The sequence below is a fragment of the Taurulus bubalis genome (assembly GCF_910589615.1).
Source record: "Taurulus bubalis genome assembly, chromosome: 3".
NCBI classification, from domain to species: Eukaryota; Metazoa; Chordata; class Actinopteri; order Perciformes; family Cottidae; genus Taurulus; species Taurulus bubalis.
The window spans coordinates 6774527-6793604 of record NC_136591.1 but is presented as its reverse complement, the minus strand read 5'-3'; the positions used below and the strand labels follow the sequence as shown (position 1 = coordinate 6793604).

At 43.3% G+C, this 19078-nt stretch overlaps 1 protein-coding gene across 1 annotated transcript; it reads left to right on the top strand.

The window, feature by feature from the left end:
- Positions 1–2290: 2290 nt before the first annotated feature.
- Positions 2291–17792, top strand: LOC306733902 (RELT-like protein 1; the record flags this gene model as incomplete). Its single annotated transcript, XM_079215213.1, has 7 exons — positions 2291–2360; positions 2470–2673; positions 5726–5797; positions 8931–8985; positions 13171–13431; positions 15071–15203; positions 16562–17792. 7 exons carry the CDS (start codon positions 2291–2293, stop codon positions 16595–16597), a joined length of 831 nt encoding a protein of 276 aa, XP_079071339.1. The 3' UTR covers positions 16598–17792.
- Positions 17793–19078: the final 1286 nt, after the last annotated feature.

Genomic DNA, 19078 nt, shown 5'->3' with positions numbered 1-19078 from the left:
AGCAAGGGGCAGTTTGACCCATATCTCAAAATCCAGAGAAGCATTGGATCTTGCAACCTTGTTTGTCACTTCCACATCATGTTGTCATAAAACTTTTTCTTATCCTCAGTCACTTCTCATATTTTCATCAAAGTCAAAATAAACATGTACAAGTACTTTTTTCTCTAGTTACAAGTCTACTCTTGTTGCACAATAAACAGATTTCCTCTTTCTCACTCACTCACTCACTTGTATGCATACATATCAAATTTACTTGGAAACGAGTACTTACAAATCAAACAGACTGGCGAAAAGTTGATTCTTTTGTTCCTTTACAGTTTCTGTGTGGATTTCACAATAGTTGCGCAGAACTAAATAAGCATGCATTAGAAAAGGAAAGTCCTCTGTTTTCTGTCCATCGCCTTCCTCAAAGCTGCAAACCATGACTTCCAACGTCCGCTCTGTAGGCCCGATAACGCCGCTGGACACGCCGCTCGCTAATCGCTCCAATAACACAATCTATAATCAAGGCTTTTGTTTGTGCTCTTCCGGAAAAAAGGGTCACGTTTTTGCTAATGTGGACGCTCGGTGTAAACATAGCAAAAGATAAGATAGGTCCCTGTTTCAAAATGGAAACGTAGTTGTGTGGACAGGTAAATAATAATAATGCATTTTAGAGTGCCACAGAGCTAATGTATAATTAAGATAAAAACACAATTAAAACAAACTATAATAAAAAAAGAAATAGCCGACAGTGATTATGATGTTTTATATGTTTTGCACTGTTGTTTGAATTTTATAAAGACGCAGCCGTCCCCTTGGGTGGTTTGGATTTTTCAAATTTTTATCAGCTCAATGATTAATTGAAAAATCAATGGGCAGCTGTATCAATAAAGAGAGTAGTCCTTTGTTCAAGCCTTAGATCTGCATTCAACTTTCGGTTCTCGTTTTGACCTGTACCCAAATCCTCGAGGTTCTGCACCCAGCCCTATTTATAACCCGACAAAACTATCCAATCAAAGCTTAACAAAGCCCAAAAGTGGTGTATGATTATCAGAATTCTATATATATGAATCCCCACCTGTGATGTGCACACGTGTTCCAGATATTTCTATTTTTGGCTTTCATCACGGCACCAGCTGTGTTTGCTAAGAGATGTTTATGACTCGAGTCTAAATCCTCCTCAAGGACTCTATTCAACCCATTTGCCCCCATTTCTTTTCAATGCTTTTGATACAAATCTCAAATTGTCCTGTGATTACTTCTGAGTCATTTGGAGAGGCATGGGAGCGAGGCAGAACAAATTACTAGTCCATCAGCACATGGACACACACCAGTCGGTCACAGGGTGGTCAGTGAGAAGACAGTGGTCTTTCTCAGTGTGTTCAGTCTGATGCATCACAGAACTGGCACAATGGGGAAAGCACACAAATGCCTCTGTATTCATCAGGAGGCACATATTTAAGTATGTAGATATGCACGCCTATCGGCACAATTGCATAGTATGTTAAAAAAATGGCATGAACATGTAATTTGACACTGATATGATTTGAGAATCTGTTCTAACTTTGACCTCCAATATCTGTCTTTGAGTCTGACTGTCCGTGTGTGTGTGTGTGTGTGTGTGTGTGTGTGTGTGTGTGTGAGTGAGAGAGAGACACATACAGAAAGGATGGGAACAGGAAACCAGACAAAAGCTCTCTTGTCTGTTGTGCATTCCACCTCACGTGGTCCGCCAACAGCAGGAGCCAGGGGAGCTTTCGCCTCCAGCTGACTACAGGTCACTGTCTATCCTTTGACCTGAACCCTCTCAAGACATTATGTCCACAATTTAATATATAGTTACTTATGACTCTGCGAAGATGTGATTGCCGTTTTAACTACTTGTCAGAAACCAGTCGAGTAAATAATCGGTGGGATTAGTCGATGAGGAAAATAATGGTTAGTCTCAGCTTAATAGCGGTGTCTTTAGTTGACTGTAAAGTGTGTTGATCTCCCAGAGTTGTGGCACCCTGATGGGTCTAAAGTCCGGTGTGGAGCTGATGGGAGTGGGGGAGAGAGACGCTTGAGCTTTTGTGGTATAGTTCATGGTTGATGCTCTTTTTTTTTGCTGCAATCAGTTACTATGATAACACTAAGATATGACCAACCCTGCGAAATGTCGACTGAACGTTGTATTGATTTTGTTTATATTGATTTTGGTTTTTATCCTCGGCCTCTTGCATGAAATGAGGGGTGGGGGCGAGCAGTTAAGAGGGCAGAGACTGCAGCAGACTGGAGTGATCCTGGACGGGAACATTAAATCTCTGTCATGTCCCAGCTGATAGCATTTAAATCCCCTCAGCTGCTCGGCCCCAAATGTACCCTCGGACTCACTGAGGGTACCAGGTGGCCATCAAGGGCGTTGTAATGACTGTGACCTGTTGCGACAATATTTAGAATAATTTTCTCTCTCTTTCTTGCTCCCCTTCATCCCTTGTCTTCCTCCAGAGGGTCAGACTACAGTTGCTGGAAAAGCTGCAGGAGGGAAAAACCACTCGGACTACATTGCTTTTGGCCTGGTGCCTTTTTTCTTCCTTCTGGGCCTGTTGGGGGTGGTGATCTGCCACGTGCTGAAGAGGAAGGGCTATCGGTGCACCACTGAGGCCCATGATGAGTGTGAGGAGGAAGAAAAGGATCCTGAGCTGGGCGGAGGTAAGGGAATCTGAATAAAAGAGGGAGAGAGTTTGACAAACTCTTCATAAAACGTGGCATTGCAAGACCGATGGAAATGTGTCATTGTCTGTGACGTCATCACGATTAGCTTCAGTGTTTATTACATCTGCGTGGTCATTGTTCGAGGGCATCCATCATCATCTATATTCAGTACACACCCAAGAATATTGCTCAAACAGCCTCGCATTAATCTAAGTAGACAGTGAAGAGATTAGCGAGGCGGTACGGGAAGGAAGTAAACTGTTTGACAGAAACAAGATTTGGAAGTATCCCGCGAATTGCGGCTGCTCTGACTTGTTTCGTTACTCCAGAAATATTAAAAATCCATCCGCTGTCAAAAAACAAAAGAATCTATTTTCTGAGGAACGATCTTGATTTTACTCTAATGATGGCAGCCGATGTGTACATTGCGTTTCCCGTGGCTTCCTCTCAATAAAAGCCACCTGTTAGCCACCAGATAAATGCCTTCTATGTGAAGCAGCAGCAGCGGTAGGACGCTCAGTGTGCATTAGCAGTTACGCAATATAGTTTTGATACAGCTTTGGCTGAGTGAACAGTGAGACGTGAGATCAAATTAAAATGCAGTAACGCCACATTACATGCTGCCTCGTTCCTTTTTTAGTGCACTAATGGCGGCAGCTGCCAGGAACAATGAGAGCTATTGCAGAAAGAAAGTCGACCATAGTTTAGTCAAAATGGTTTTAAGGATTATAACCTTATTCACCTCGCTTCACAAAGGCGGCCGATGAACTAAAAAATCTAATTTACCATGAACTGCTCTTCAATGTTGCGCCAAATGCCCTGTGCAGTCAGCCAGTCAATGGAAAAGTGCATGCCAGTAAATGTTCTATTTAGTCATCGGTCAGCTTGAGGTTTTTCATTTCCCTGTCATGTGACAATTTCAAAGTCAGCGATCATGCAGTAAAATCACTCGATGCTCCCACCTGCCCTCCAGTCCTCGCAGGCTTCTACTACATTCCTGAGTCTAATGACTTTGGTGTTTGCCAGGTACTGAAGGAGCAGACAGGTCGTGATGAGAATAGACTCGTATGATGTCCGGTGTTTTTACAGTGATGTATTTCGATTGCCTCTCGAGGCGTCGAGCCGGCGGCTCACATCTCACGGTACAAACTACGGGGACGGTGCCGCCGCAGCTAACAGCGCTCACTCGAGAGGGAACCGGAGGGATGCTGCGCTTCGGCAACAGCTCTGTCAGTCGGCACGCCGTCATCAGCTGTAACCCGGCCTGTGAGAGCAGGTCTTAGCGGCTGCTATGTTAATGACTAAGCATGTCAAACACGGCTGCCTTTTAAGCCACAGCCTTTTTTTTTTTTTTTAAGGAGTGGAGGCCAATAGAAACTAGGAAGATGTTTGGCATTCACGCCACTTGTGTTCTGACTCAACTAGGAGTGTGTTACCGGACGTGTAACAAAGAAGTTCTCGACACAGGGCCAGTTTCATTTCCCTTTGCTCGTAATGAGAATGCTTGATTGCTATAAGCATCGTGTCCCTGTGGCTGAGTTTGACGGCCTCTTGGATGATGTTAGCTGAAAAAAAACAGTTTACTTGCGTCACTTAATTGTTTATTCTCCCCATCGTTTGCATCTGTCACGTCTTGTTTTGCTGGTATGTGGTACAGAAAGAGAGAAAGGGACGTGGGAAAGTGGTCTGCCTTTCCCTCTCGTAGTTGTCTGTGCAGACGTGAAACCTCTGGCATCACTGGATCGCTCTGGGGAATATCACAGGCTGTTATGGAAAGAGGGAACGGTTTACGCCATGCTGCCAAGATACGACTGCTTTTCTCACTGATCTATAAACATACAGCGGACCTCTTGCACAGGTCTCCTCCTGGCACACTCCTCTCCACTGTTTTCCCCCATGTTGGCCAAAAGCCCCGAACCCCGCCATTGATTCATGTTAAATGTGAGCAAATTTGTCCAGAGGAGTCTGTTATGTAAGATGAAGGCGTAAAGCTGGTTTCCCTTGTGGAGTAAATGTGAGCAGCAGCCCCCGCTGTCTGTCTTTCTGCGACGGGCCCAACCCGTTTCTCTCTTGTACGTCGAAACAAAAGAGTCGGGGAAAAACCCCACTGCTTGTGTGTTCTCTCACTCATTCAGTCTCGATCATCAGTCTCCTCTTGTTGCACACTGAACAGGTTCTCTCTCGTTCTCTCTCTCCGCCCCACCACACACACAGTGGCCTACAACTTGCGAGCAGCTCTCTATTACATCGGGCCGGTTGGAAATCATTCATGGCACACCAGAAGACTCCCGTAAATTGAGAGTACCGTATTATGTTCATCAGAACATGGTGGGAACTCAGGAAGCAGTCAACAGGAAGCTCTAGGAAGTGCCTCACAGGGGGTGTGTGTATGTGTGTGTGTGTGTGTGTGTGTGTGTGTGTGTGCGCGCTGAGTGGAAGGCTTGTGATGAGGCCAGTCAGAGGGAAATCTGTGCATGATTCATAGGGATATGTGCATGAGGTCATCACATGAGGGCAGAGCTGAGCAATGTTAACAAAAGAAAGGATCACAATATCACCTGTTGATATAATACATAAATTACAATGTAGACTCCAAAAAATAAAGACTAGAAAGCCGACGTCGACCAATATCTACTTATCACAATATTGATATTATATCAATATATTGCTAAGCTTATCTCTCAAGCAATAGGCACACAAAGTGCTCCGTTAGTCTGTGTGGCTTTCCAATCGGAATACATAATTGCATCCTGCTCCAGTTAAACTGTGAGACCTATGGGAGACCATCAAGTTGTAATTTTAATAAGTGCTCTTGAATTATGATTTATGGTGTCATGTTCAGCATTTACGATGTAAAAAGGAGCCCCAAGGCCATGCCTGAGGAGTGTTTGCCTCACACATACTTCTCTGCTAGTTTATTTCATTATCCTGCCTAAATGTTTGTGTCCTGCTTTTAACATGTTGAGGATATAATAACTGTGAATACTGATCACGCACGTAATACTTCAGATATTTCTAATTGTGTGTTTTTTTTCTGCTTTTCTTCCAGAAATGAATGACACCCTCAGTGAAAACAATGACACCGTTGGGCAGATTATCCACTACATCATGAAAAATGAAGGTATGGGTCCAACGCACAAAACAAACATCGTACCCGAGGTTCTCCTTCCGTTTCGTCTGTTTTCTACCTCTTCCATGAAGTCACTATCGCAGTAGCGCTCCAATAACGTTTTGGCGAGGACACGCTATTCAGGAAGCGCGTGTGTGTGTGTGTGTGTGTGACTCTAGTTTGGAATGAGGATCTTCGTGGCGGTTGACAATCTAGCGGCTGCAGAGGAATCCCAAGTGGAATGTGTGATGACATTTAACACAACACAGTGTGTGCCAGGAGTGTCTTAGCAGTTAAAAGATTGCTTTATTCCTGTAAATGGAAATGATTTCCCTGAGCTGGAGCATGACGTTGAATTCATTAGAAGTCAAAGCGCTCTCCGTTAACCGAGTAATTGCACTCCTTTGTTCGGCTGAGTTTGTAAGTGGCAACCGGACAGATAAGGATCGATGTATTGTGTCAGCTTGAATAGTGTGATCACACGTGCCTTTCCTGACGGATTAGATTACACTATTTCCTCTCAGTGCTCACAAACCGCCGGCAGCAGAGAAGTCCTTTCGAAATCAGGCTTAGCTTTGCTTTAAACGTAGAAAGGGTGCAATAAAGGCGACTTACTTGAATAGTGTATGTGTTGAAACGGTTATTGAAGGTCACTGGGACTGAGTTTGATGTCAGGTTATATTTCATTATGGTTTTACTGAGGAAATGTTCTCATGACACAACAGCAGTTCATTTACTGTCTCTCCATGTTGGAGATGATGTGTTAAATATAATGGTGGACAGAAGTAGGAGAGGAGTTTGAGTCTGGATGGAAGGATCTCGGACTGATTGTGGATTTTTATGGTTGAAGAGCAAAACATTGTTTTCAATGGGGCAAAAACTGCTAAAAGTTTCGCTTTTCTTGGCATAATGAACGCCAATATGATTTAACACAGTTGTAATAATATGAAATGCGAGCGATTCTAGTTGTCAACTGCACATTAGTAAACTTTTCTACATTGTAATAACATCAATATTATAATATATGATCTATCATGATTATTGTTATTTACTATTTATTCAATTGTTATATACTGATCATGAATAAGGGGTAAAGTGTCAAAAATTCCCGCCGTTTGAGTTTACCATTTTATTGATTTATTTGGAAAAAGTAATCACAGGGATCAATTCACTGAACAAATTACAGAGGCTGAAGTAATATTGTTTGTCTAAAAGCAGGAACCAAATGGCTCCGGCTTATCTGTGCGTATTGATCCCTGAAGCAGATTCCAACAGTGCCGGCTAACGCTTCCTTCATATCTCTTCCAGAAGACTAACATACTGTTTGACACACTGTCCTGTTCTGGTGTCTGGCCACCATTGTCCTCTGTCGATGTCGTTTCTGTCCACCCTCAAGAGGGAAGCTTTGAGCTGACTCATCGCAGCTTTCGGCGTAACAATGTTTGTAGAGTTGTGGATGCGTGAACCGTGACTCATCCTCACAATGTCACTCTGGAGACGCGACGTGGCTCAGGACTCCTACTACGTATTGTAAGACGTAAAAATGTCTGCTGAATGATGTTTTAGAGCTTCCCTTACTGGATACTCAAGAAATCTACTTGCAGGTATTTTTGTCTGGAACACAGGAGGTAATTTTCCAGCAGCAGTCGGTGTATAAATAAACACAAGAACTGAGAAGTCACTGTGGAAAACAGTCGTAGTCTTTACGGCTGAGCAAAGACTGCCATCTACAGATAACCTTAAAATAAGGGCCTCGCAGTGCTGGCACTCATACTTGTTCTCACTGGCTGTCCATGTAGCATCAATGCACTATAAACTGAAATAATAAAACGCACCTGGAGGATACATTACCCTCTTCACTTATCCATTCTCCTTATAATTCAATATTTCTGAATGATAAAAAAGGAAGATGCATTCTGTGTCTTTACTTAAAATGCTGTACTGGGTCTTTTAAAACACATTGCATTGCGTTTTAAAGGCGAAAGTGGCCCCATTACGACTGAGGAACTGACACAAAAGTTGTATTGTAGCCGCATTGGCAACGTCAATGAGGACAAAAACACATCTGTCATGTGAAATAACCAACAATATATGATTCCTTTGCAGAAAATAAAACGTCCATGTAAGTCGTCTTTGGTCATAGAACATTTGTTTTTAGGGCTTTTCACGGCTCAAAATGGAAACCCAGTCCTCTATGTCGTGACTCAGAGGGGAGCGTTGTACAAATACAATGACTGAAGCGGTTGCAAGTTATAAATACTTTTGGATTAAAATAAATATGTCTAGCAGCGACCAAGGACGTTGTTGTAAATCCTCCCGTGGGGCTGGATGGTATGAGGGTGACGAGGGGGACATCGGTCTGAGTCAGATGACCATGTGTGTTTTAGACCCCCGCGGGAGATGAGGGGGTCTTTTTCCATAACTTATGCACACATTCCTCCATCAGTGCCCGTGCTGCCCTGTGCTCGGGGGGGAAGTCGGTGAATGCACCAGGGCCAGGCCTTAGGGAAATCTGTCTCTGGGAGCAAATTATGCAAATCTATATCTGAGCTGTCTGTGTTGTTGTTCGTGTGCAGCGAAAAAGGCTGCTGTATTTCCTGGGGCCGAATTCCTGAGCATTACAGATAGCATTTTGTTCGCTACAGTATCATTTATACATGCAGGTAAGAAATACTATATATATATATATATATATACACAAACAAATAGAATAATATTAAAATAACTAGGAAAGCAAACAAAGCAATAGTGCAACAATGTTGTAGTTGATTAATTGATTTGGCCAAGGTGAATTATTATATTGTCTTATTGCAGTAAATTATTACTATATATATATATGTATATATATAAATAAATAAATAAATAAATAGAATTGTTATACAGAAATTGCACTTCTCAGAGTCGTGCTTTGGAGTTTGTTTGCGTCGATGAAGTTCTTTTTCTTATCTCCTGAGGTTGTCGTGTGCAGTAATTGTGCTCGGTGATTGCCTGCCATGTGCCATTTAATTGCGTTAAGGAGTTAATCTGGTGTTGCCATCTTTCAATAAGCGCTCTGCTTTTGAAGGCACTGGAGCGTTCTCCTCGCTAATTCCCAGGACTACTTTTATCTCAACCCCCCTCTCTCTCTCTCCCTCTCTCTTCCCAGCAAACTCGGACGCCCTGAAAGCCATGGTTCATGAAACCAGCATTGACTCTGAAGGGTAAGTGTCCTCTCCTGTTGTTGTTGTTGTTGTTTCTTCCCCCGGCTGTGAAGAACGATCTCCACCACCAGGTGGCACCATAGGCCTCCTCGGAAGCCCGTTTGTGTCACTGCTGATGTGACTGAAATGAGACTAGCCAGAGCAGGAAATGAACACACGAGGCAATCAGGCCACATTTCTCTTCTGATACTTTTCCAGATTGGCAAGGTTTGATTGAGGGCGAGCAGATGGGGACTCTTCCCAAAATGCTGCTGTGTCCCATATCGCTATATTGTGGGGTTATTAAAGCGTATTGAGCACAGTTGTTGGCATGTTCCCCTTATATATAACGCAGTGAGTGTGACTCCGCTTGAAAAAGAGAGTATTGGGCAAAGAAGCTTTCAGCGTCTTTGTACTAGAGGCTTTACATATACGGCTTACATTAGTGCTGAAACAATTGGTTGATTTATCATGCAAAAATCTCAAACGTGTGCCGCTTCCAGCTTCTCATATGTAACAATTTGAGGCTTTTCCTGTTTGTTTTTTTATCACTGTAAAAACAGGCCTGTCAAGCTGTTAAATTCGTCCCATGTTGAAGTGACGTGCACAGAGCTTTAGTGAGAGCGACGCTCTGCATTCAAAGAGGCTGGTATCTTTTTAAAATTTTGTATAAGCCATTCCAAAACCAAAAACACAAGTGCAAAAGTGGTCGGAAGACATTCATTAGCATGTGCGGCTAACTAGCTCACTACTAGGTTAGTAACTAAGCTAATTCTAGTTTATGCTACATTTGTTTGGGAGGTACAAGAAGAAGGCTTTTTGAAACAGGCAAGCAGCACACACAGACTGGTCTTACAGGTTTCCTTATTAATATACACAGTGACAAACTAGAACACTGCTGCTTCTTTATTTCCACGGCTTATACACGGATCATGAACTGGTGAAGATGCCACTGACTTTAAACCTGTTAGCTTTAGCCTCTTTAGTCTTAAAGCACAGTTTCCTGTGATCACGAGTGCATAATTAAAACCCTTTTGTGGAGTTTCTGATTTAAACAACTCTTGGTTACAACAATAATTAGCTAGCCAGCCTCTCTAACAAGCCCGATCATTGTCTCGAATCTCGAATCTGTTCATATCCACCTCTTTGTGAATTCAAGGACCCATTGTCAAACTGCACTGTGCCAATGCAAGAACGGAAAGCTCGTCAGGTGGAGCAACCACGGCTAAGCTCAGGGGGTCAGTAGCATAGTTTAAATTGCTAGTTGAACCCCGAGCCTGAATCGGACGGCCCGGATCTTTTTTTAATCGCACAAAAAACCCATTGACCTCGAAATTGATTCACATTTTGACATTCACGTCTCAAATCAAAGGCCGCCTGCTTGCCACTTTAAGGCGAACCCGCATCATAAGAGCAGGAGCTGATAGTACGAGCGGAGATTAGACGTCTTCACTTTGCTTTGCCGCTGAGATAAGGAGAGAGAGGGTTAGGCTGATGGACGGATTGGAGGAGGAGAAGCCCGTGACAGAAGAGAAGTGTGGTTAAATCAAGTTAGTGGGGTATTTTCTCCCTCTTCCTCTCCTTCCTCTCCCTCTTCCTCTCCTTCCTGCTGGCATCTTTCTCATCTCGCTACATATTGTCCTCAGAGAAAAGGAGAGAGATAACAAGAGGAGAGATGTTCTCCTTTTGTTTGGAAGAAACGGTGTGGATAAATGGTCTTGAAGTATTCTGCTTGGTCACATCGGGAGTCCTCGAAAAATCTGCAGAAATCTGCAATCGCAACACATTCCTTCCCCCCGGCGTCACTTTCATGTGTTTCGCCTCTTCTATCCAACTCCACAAACCTCTTTTCCCACATTTTTCCTCTCAGTTTTCCGGCACTTTTTTTTGCTAAAAATCTCCCTCTGTAGTGCTCTCCTTTTCTCTTGGTGTTACTCCTCATATCTTTCTCTCTCTCTCTCTTCCTCAGCCAGGTTGGGCAGCCTGCCAGTGGATCACTTAGAGATGGTGGAATAGAGGGGAAGAGGGGTATCGGCGGTGGTAATTTATGGTGGGACACTTAAGGGGGAGGGAGACAGACAGACAGTCAGACAGACAGTCAGGGAGAGAGGGAGGAAAAAAGGCTACAAGAAGGAGAGCCACTGTAGCGCGGCCAGACCTCGCTATCAGCCTCTCCAGATTTGGTACTTAACTTCCCCTTCGCCTCCGCGCTGCTCTCTCCCCATCAGTGCTCCGGCCTCCTTCACCGTCCCTCTGTCCCCTTTCCACAAGACGCTCTCTATTCACATCATCTCCCGTTTCCTTTTGCCGAGTCGTTTTTATCCCCCTCCTGTGGTTTCAAATCGTGGTTCATACCTCTGCTCATCAGCATCCTGGACATGAGCATCATACATATTTTTTGTGCATTTTTCATGTGCACATACTCGCACATAGTTTACACCAGTGGTTCCCAACCTTTCAGCAAAGTGAAGTCTGCTTGTGCCCATCTTGACCAGTTGTTTAGCACATTTTGTTTCCCCCTTGTTCTGTTAGAATACTTTTTTTAAAGGCCTGGAATGCACAATATTATTCAGTAATTCACAAGGGGAAAATAACGCAAAGTTGCACAAATATCATTAATTCTGCTTTCTTCCTTATGCTGTTAATAATCCGATTTAATTCCGAGAACCAGCAGTTTAAACTATATGGCCACCCCTTGTGTCCACACATACTAATGTGTATACCTTTGGTCCGGACATGGCAATTCCACTGTGGGAACTTCCCCAGGGGACCAAGAACCTTTTGCAGAAACTCAGGACTTTGAACCTGAGTTTCAGGTCGGACGGACCAGGAACCAAATGTAGTTGATTATAATTCCAGGTGTCAAAAGAGACCCCTGCTCTCCTGGTCTCTTATTGGAACTCTCCAATGGATCAGCAGCCTACAAGTGCCGTTTGCAGGGATGATCATTGCTTCATATTGTGTAAAACTCTCACAAATAAGGAAGAACTTTCCCGTGTGGTCCACATTTATATTAAGATCTGGCGGGTGTCTTTTCTGGAGCCCTCTGTGTTGGCACCCCCGCTGCGGGTGACCTCATTCAAATGAATCAGGGGGCCTGACTTTCTCCCAGAGTGCTAAAGCCGGTCTGAATTTTGGCCTTACTGCTCTTGTGGCTGAATGAGAGCAGATCCCCCAGATTTAGCTCTCAGTGTCACTTAAAAGTCTTCGTCAAAGAGTGGAGGCTGTTATAGCAGGGCATGGACACACATTTTCCCCCCGTAGCGTTCAGTAATAGTGCACGGGTGTCACGGTCAGCCGTCCACATTCACCATGGCCCCTTTTTTCCTCGTCCGTTCTCGACACCGATCAAAGATTACGCGCCTCATTGTGCTCTCCGTCCCTCGTTCGACTGTACGAGTGTGTCATTTAGCTGAAACACTGTTTGTTCTTCCTTTGTGTGTAAACAATGCGAAGAGCTGCTCTCCAGGGTCATGAAATATGCACACACAGTTCCTCTCAGGAAAAAAAAAAAAAAAAAAGATGATGCGAATGATCAAACAGACAAGCCGGCTTCAATTAGCGCCTGTTAGCGCACCGCTAAGATAAATACTGCAAGTGGAGAAGCAGTGTGTGTCGGATCGGTTTGCCTTCTTTGAATCGCTAATTCTCTGCTGATCAGTTGACCAACACTCCACCTGGTACCTGCCCCGTACAGGAAATTGCCTCCAATAATTATTATTTAACACGCAATCATCATTCGTGGTGATCGTTCTCAAAGAGCTCGTCAGTGTTTGTTTTGAAGATTCGAGATGAGATATTAATGTGTCACTTGTGCAGCGGTAAAGCCCTGCAGAATCCAACGAGCTTGAATTCATCTCCATGAAATTAAAATGTTTTTTTTTTAATGTAGGTCAGTTGTTAGTCTGTGAAAGGTCTCCCCTTCTCAGAGCTGATCTAAAAACCTCCTTGCTGCTTTTTGTTTTATTTAATCTCCAGATGTTGCACGGTGCTGAAACATTCTGGTGACCTATAAAATATTCCTTGGGTAATTTCCTTTATTATTGTTCAGGGGCTGATTTACATTTACACAGTAATACTTGCCCGTAGTCATCAGCAGCTATCTTTATTACTGTAATGCATCTTTTATTAATAATAACTGCGACACTACTGAAGCAAAATGTCCACCGAACCTCCAACACTAACTTCTGGTTTCTTCGTCTTTAGACCTCCACTCACCCCCACCTCTCCACTCACCCCCACCTCTCCTGGCACCCCTCCGATGACTCCCATATCACCGGGGGCACCCCCAGGAGCTGCCAAGCACACCTGCAACCACCTGCACACCATCGGCGGCTTCGGCGGGCACAAGAACATCTGCAACCGCTGCAGCCAGAAGAAATGGCCGCTTATGAGGAGGCCGTCTCCCCGCAAGACGGAGCAACGCCGCAGCCAACTCGGAGAGGTCACGGTCCTGGCTGTGGGCAGGTGTGTGTGTGTGTGTGTGTGTGTACGTTAGTGTTTGTGTGTGTCAAGGAGACGGGTAGAAAAAAAGAGTTTTCATTGCTGCTTTACGATGAATTTCTTGCCTCAAAAATGTTCCTAGAATCATATCAAAGAAGGTGTTTTGATGAGCAGATATGCATTAAAACAGTTTGAAATGAGTTTGCTCACTAGCAATCAAACATTAACCCCCAAATTATCCACAATTAATTACACCGACTGATATTGCTGTGCACTTTGACACCAGACCAGTGATCTGGAAAATGCACATGAGAACAGTCTGGGTGAAGCCTGGGAAAATAGATGCTGCAGGGTTTCAGACTGTCAGTGGTTAACCCACTGCTCCATGGCAACAGTCCCTGTTTAAAAACAGATTACACAGGAATCTCTGTGTGTCTGGTTATACTGTCCGGTTACTAAAAGTGAATCCACACCTTCATCCAGTCAGAATCGTCAGTGGGTGTAAGGTTCTCGTTGAACACCTCACTCAGTCCACCACTCCATCAAACTGTAGCCTTTTTGCAAACACAAATAGATGCTGGTGCTCCCATCATGCAATGCTTTCTTACATTATATGGCTGTCGGAGAGCTCAGTCCTTGAAAGCCACTATAAAGAGCGACAATTACTGAATGGTATTGAATGTCTGCTGCGAACAAAGCAATGCATACTAGAAATAGCATAACAAAGTGGGGTTTGAATTTTATGAAAAAAAACGTAAGGATTGCAAATTCAAGAAAACATTCTTGTTTGCTCCTGTGCACAATAATTCGGGGTAATTTGTTTGTATTAAAGATGGCCTTGGACCCTTTTCCCATTGCTCTCCAGTGTTTGAAAAGGGTTTTAAGACAGAAACACCCTGGCAGTATGCTCGCATTATAAAACTGTGTTCAGGATGTTTCAAGTAAAGAGAGCATTTCTCAGTCCGGCAGTGAACCCGGGAAAGCGTTCAGCCTCGTCACCACCGGGCAGCGAGCGCTCCCCTCATCCATAATGTCCTGCTACGAGCTCATTGGGATGCAGAGAGGTTGCGTTTCATTTGCACACCCAGATGAATGGCTGCGGACGCAGAGGGTCAGCATGACCTGGATGCGAATATTCATTTGCTGATTTAATTAAAGCTTTGGAGAGAGAGAGAGAGAGAGAGTGTGTGTGTGTGTGTGCGTGTGTGTGTATGTTCGTTTGTGTGAGTGTGTGCACAGGTGCCTTTTGAATGGGTGTGTGAACAAGAGAGGTGTAAAGTTTGTTTGTGTATTATCTATGAGGAGAGGCAGAGGAAGACGCCCGCTGAGTTTATTCAATAAAGGACTATATTTTTTACGGGTTATTTATATTTCTTATGGTGTAAATATACTATTTAAAAAGTGATCAAAACAGCAGCAAAGAGAGGCAGCTAACTTCTAATTTATTTTTGACCTGGAAAAATACTCTGGGATCATTTTTAATAATGTTCTTGAAAGAGTCCAACGGTATACGCTGTACATTTCAGCCGGTGGTTCCCACATAATCAGCAATTTATTTTAATGAGCCGACTCTGTTGTGTGCGAGACTTTTGCCAGACTGCAGAAAAAAATTCTAAACCTCTTCTTTTTTTTTTTTTTTTTTTTTAAATGTTGCCCCCATCAGGTTCCGGGTGACTAAGTGTGAAAAGCCGACCAGGGAGAGGCGGTCGCTGCTAATAATGGACTCCAATGGGAGCGTTCCTGCTTCTCCTACGGCGACGGAGCCCAAGAGCCGGACGACGTCCGAGTCCCAGCAGGTCTGTATGCTGGAAACCTCGTCACCCTGCTTCCCCCACGTATACACACACCCTGTGTATAGATGTATGTTAATTATGAATGCAAAAGTTTAGTCTCTGCTCTTTTTAATAACGGGCATGCTCACAGCTCCGGGTGACATTCTGCTTTATTACGCATCGGTCGACTAATTGTTAACAAGACAATGTTTGGACATGGATAATTAATAGCACACAACCCTTTGCATTGTTCTACATGTTGTAGCTAATAACTATTTTCTCTAAATGTCAAAAAATAGCAAAACCTCTCTCGACCAACGTTCTAAACCTCGGAATACAATACGATGTTCACTTTACTATCATCTAAAAAGAAAGAAAAGCAGCAAATTTGTAGCCGTAAATAAAAAATTAGCATTTTTATTTTCCAGAAAAATGGCTTAAATTATGAATGGAAATACCAGCCAATACATTTTCGGTCGATTGAGTAATACACATATGTCATATTGGTGACTGTGATGCAGTAGATTCAGCTGCGTATTAAATTACGTAAAGCTAATGTGATTATAGCTAAATACGTTTTGAAATATTTAGCTCCTGAAATATCTAAGCGAAGCAATAATTGGCCTCCAGCCGGCTGCTTTCTGTTTGCATCACAGGAACTCTGGTTATGAAATTGCAATTTTGCTTCAAAATGAAGGCATTTTAATGACTGTCTTTATTCTGAAATAAAACTGAAAATTATAGCCGCAGTTGGCTGAAGTTATGTTTTTTCTCGAACCATACTAAGACATTTTCTTATCTATGTCGGGAGGTCGTTTAAAAAATATTTTTTATAACACTTTGAATAAAGCTCAATAAAAAGGAGAACCGCTCCAAACACACGTTGTTGTGTCAGTTAGTTTTGGTTTGTAAGAAAATGAGGAAGAGACGCTTCATGAATTCTGCGTCATTGCACAACACCATGTTAGACACGTTTAACATGACGATGTATTATTTCTTCTACTGAAGTGTGCAGTTGAAATCCGCATGTCTTCGACCTCAGATTGTTTTCTACAGTTTCTGAAATGATATGAGAGGGTTGGAGTCTGTTTAGACTCGGCAGCCTTTGCTGGAGCAATGCTGGAACCAAATATGTTTCAATAGATGGTCCAGTTTTGTTTACATTGTACAGCTTTTAAACAAACACGCATTAACATCAGTGTTTGTTTCATTCCATACTGTACGCTCACATATTTACTTTTAGCTTTCTCACATTGGCTGTTGGAGAAAGGAAAAACCCTTCAGCCCAAAGAAGTCCACAAACCTGACGGGAGAACACACCCAATCTGAAGATCATCAATCTTTATTTTCTGTACTAAATCAAGACTATTTTCCATCTCCAGGAACAGACGGACGACTTGGACAAAGAGAACCGATAGCAGTGTAGAGGATCCAGAGGAGAGAAGACAACATCTGGACAAAACCCAAACGGGAACATTAAAACATCCGCGCTGGAGGAGCGCAGTAGTCCAGGGAGCCGTCCCTCCACATTCCTGCTCCGCGGGGAGCCAACAGTGCTGCTGACCACGAGGACGATGGTGGAGAGTGACATACAGTCACACCAGCCGCTTATTTTACAAGCAGTGACGGGGAATGTGTGATACACTCCATTTCCTCTTACAATAGATTTACAATAGTGCCTTGCTCATGGGCGTTTAGGCACGGCGGCGGCTGCTTAATGCCCAGGCAGCCTGAACCGGGGTTTCCCAACGGACGACGGTGTTGTTACTCAATATGCCGATGATGTGTGTTACATATGTTTTTGTATGTGCAGGTAAACCAGGGAATACACTACACCCCAGACACGCACACGGGCAGTCTGAGATTACATTGTAGGTTTTCATTCCCAAACTGGAAGGACAAATAATAGCAGTCACAGAACCAGGAATTAGATCGGAGCGTCATCCTCTTCCGAGTGCAGTATTCTGGGTCGAACAAAAAAAATGTGTTTATAATATTCTGGCTTAAAGTGACGCCTTAAACCTGCATCCTGAGACGGGTCAGTCTGCTCCACCCTTCAAGGTCACGTACCACATTTTCTATTTGTGATTTACCATGTGTCTTAAAACCGCATTCATGTTTTTTTTATCAGCTCATAAAGTTGTTTTCGGCTAACGTGTTAGCAAACATTCGCCTTATTAAACATCCAGCAGACATTAGCTCTCATGTCCTGCTGGTGAATAAGAGTGCATGTTGCAACATGCACTCTTATTTTAGCTTCGTTTTGGCAGAGAATGTCTTATGAAAAGATGAATTATGGGAAATGCAGGACCTAAATGTAAATGATATCTCCGCCTTTTGATTTTAATCACCCTTTTTTTAATCGGTCTAGTGTCATTCCTTTATGGAAGTGTGATACCAAATGGAGTTGCCCTTTCAAAAGCCTCATCAGCTAATCATCCAAATATATCATTTCCCCAGATCTTGATCAAGACGTATCATTTTAGCCATGTTTTTTCCCAACTTTATTTATGTGAATATCCTTTAATTGTGCCTACTTTCTTTTTAAAACCAAATAAATAAATACCTGTTATTTGTATTTTGGGACCGTTTGCTGTGTTTTTATCATTGTATAATAAAAGAAATAAAGATGACAAACCTGTCAAACCATAAATAATTAACTTTATCGTTGTAATTGAATCATACCTGTTGAGACGTTCGTACATTAGGGCCTCTTTTCCCTCTCCTCACTCGTGAGTGAACCATCCATCTTCATATCCTATTCTTTCTCATCGTCTTCTCTCATTTCTGCACCTTCCTCGCTCCTCCTCTCCCTTTTTTGCGGCCTAATGAAAAGATGATTTGTCTTATTCATCTCGAACCAGGTAGTCCGACGACCTCGGGCTCTTTATCATATTATTTCCAGATAATGGAGATGAGATGGAGATGGAGAGGTGTTTTGAGCATTAACAATCCTTGACTCGTTTTGTCTCCTCTTGACCTTCCTGTGTCTTATCGGGTTCACTCATGCAGGATCCGCATGTTTCTGACCTTTTACACTAGACAACCAGAAAAGATAAAAATCTGTTAATACTGTTAAGACGTGATGAAACAAGTTTTCTGTGTGACATATGGCCGCTGGTGTCACTTGACAGTGCTGGAGGGAGGATTGACTTTCAAAGTAAGAAGAAACATTAACATGCAGAGGAAAAAAAAACAAACAACCCTGATAGCACACAAGGCGACGTCACCCCACCCAAGGCTTTAGGCTCAAGGCAAACCTGCCTTTCATAAACACACACACACACACAGGATAGCTCGGGGTGTTAAACCTGTCGGGCAGATGCGGTTGACAGTGCAGGACATGAATAAGCAGCGCGAGAAACTGGTGCAAATATTGACTCCGGTTGCATGCATGTGTATTTACTTTAGCTCTCTCTGGGTGAAGGCGTCACCGCTGTTATGAAAAGTTTCTCACACTACATTAGAGCCACCAGAAATCCCATAGGGAAATAAGGTTTGCATATAGAAGCGGTATAGATAATATTAAAGCTCCGTTCCGTCTCTTTTGCGTGACTTCATAAGCAGTAAATTTATCTCGGGCACTGAATTATTCAGGCCTCCAGGCGACGGGGTTCCCATGCCGATGCCGGGCTAAGTGCCCCGCGTCTTATCTTTGTCCCTGGATATCAGCCAAGAGGATAGAGCTCTGGCTCAGGTGGGGAATATTTTTTAGGAAAATATTTGGTACCAGGAGGGAGGAAGTCTAGTCAATGTTTAACACCTTTTGAACTAAACAGTAAAAGCAGTGACCTTATGATATAGTGTGTTTCCAGCCGGCTTTCACACATGACAGCACTGATTGGGCTCACGTAGTATCTTAACCAGAGTTAGACTCCTGGAAGCACAAATAGGACTTT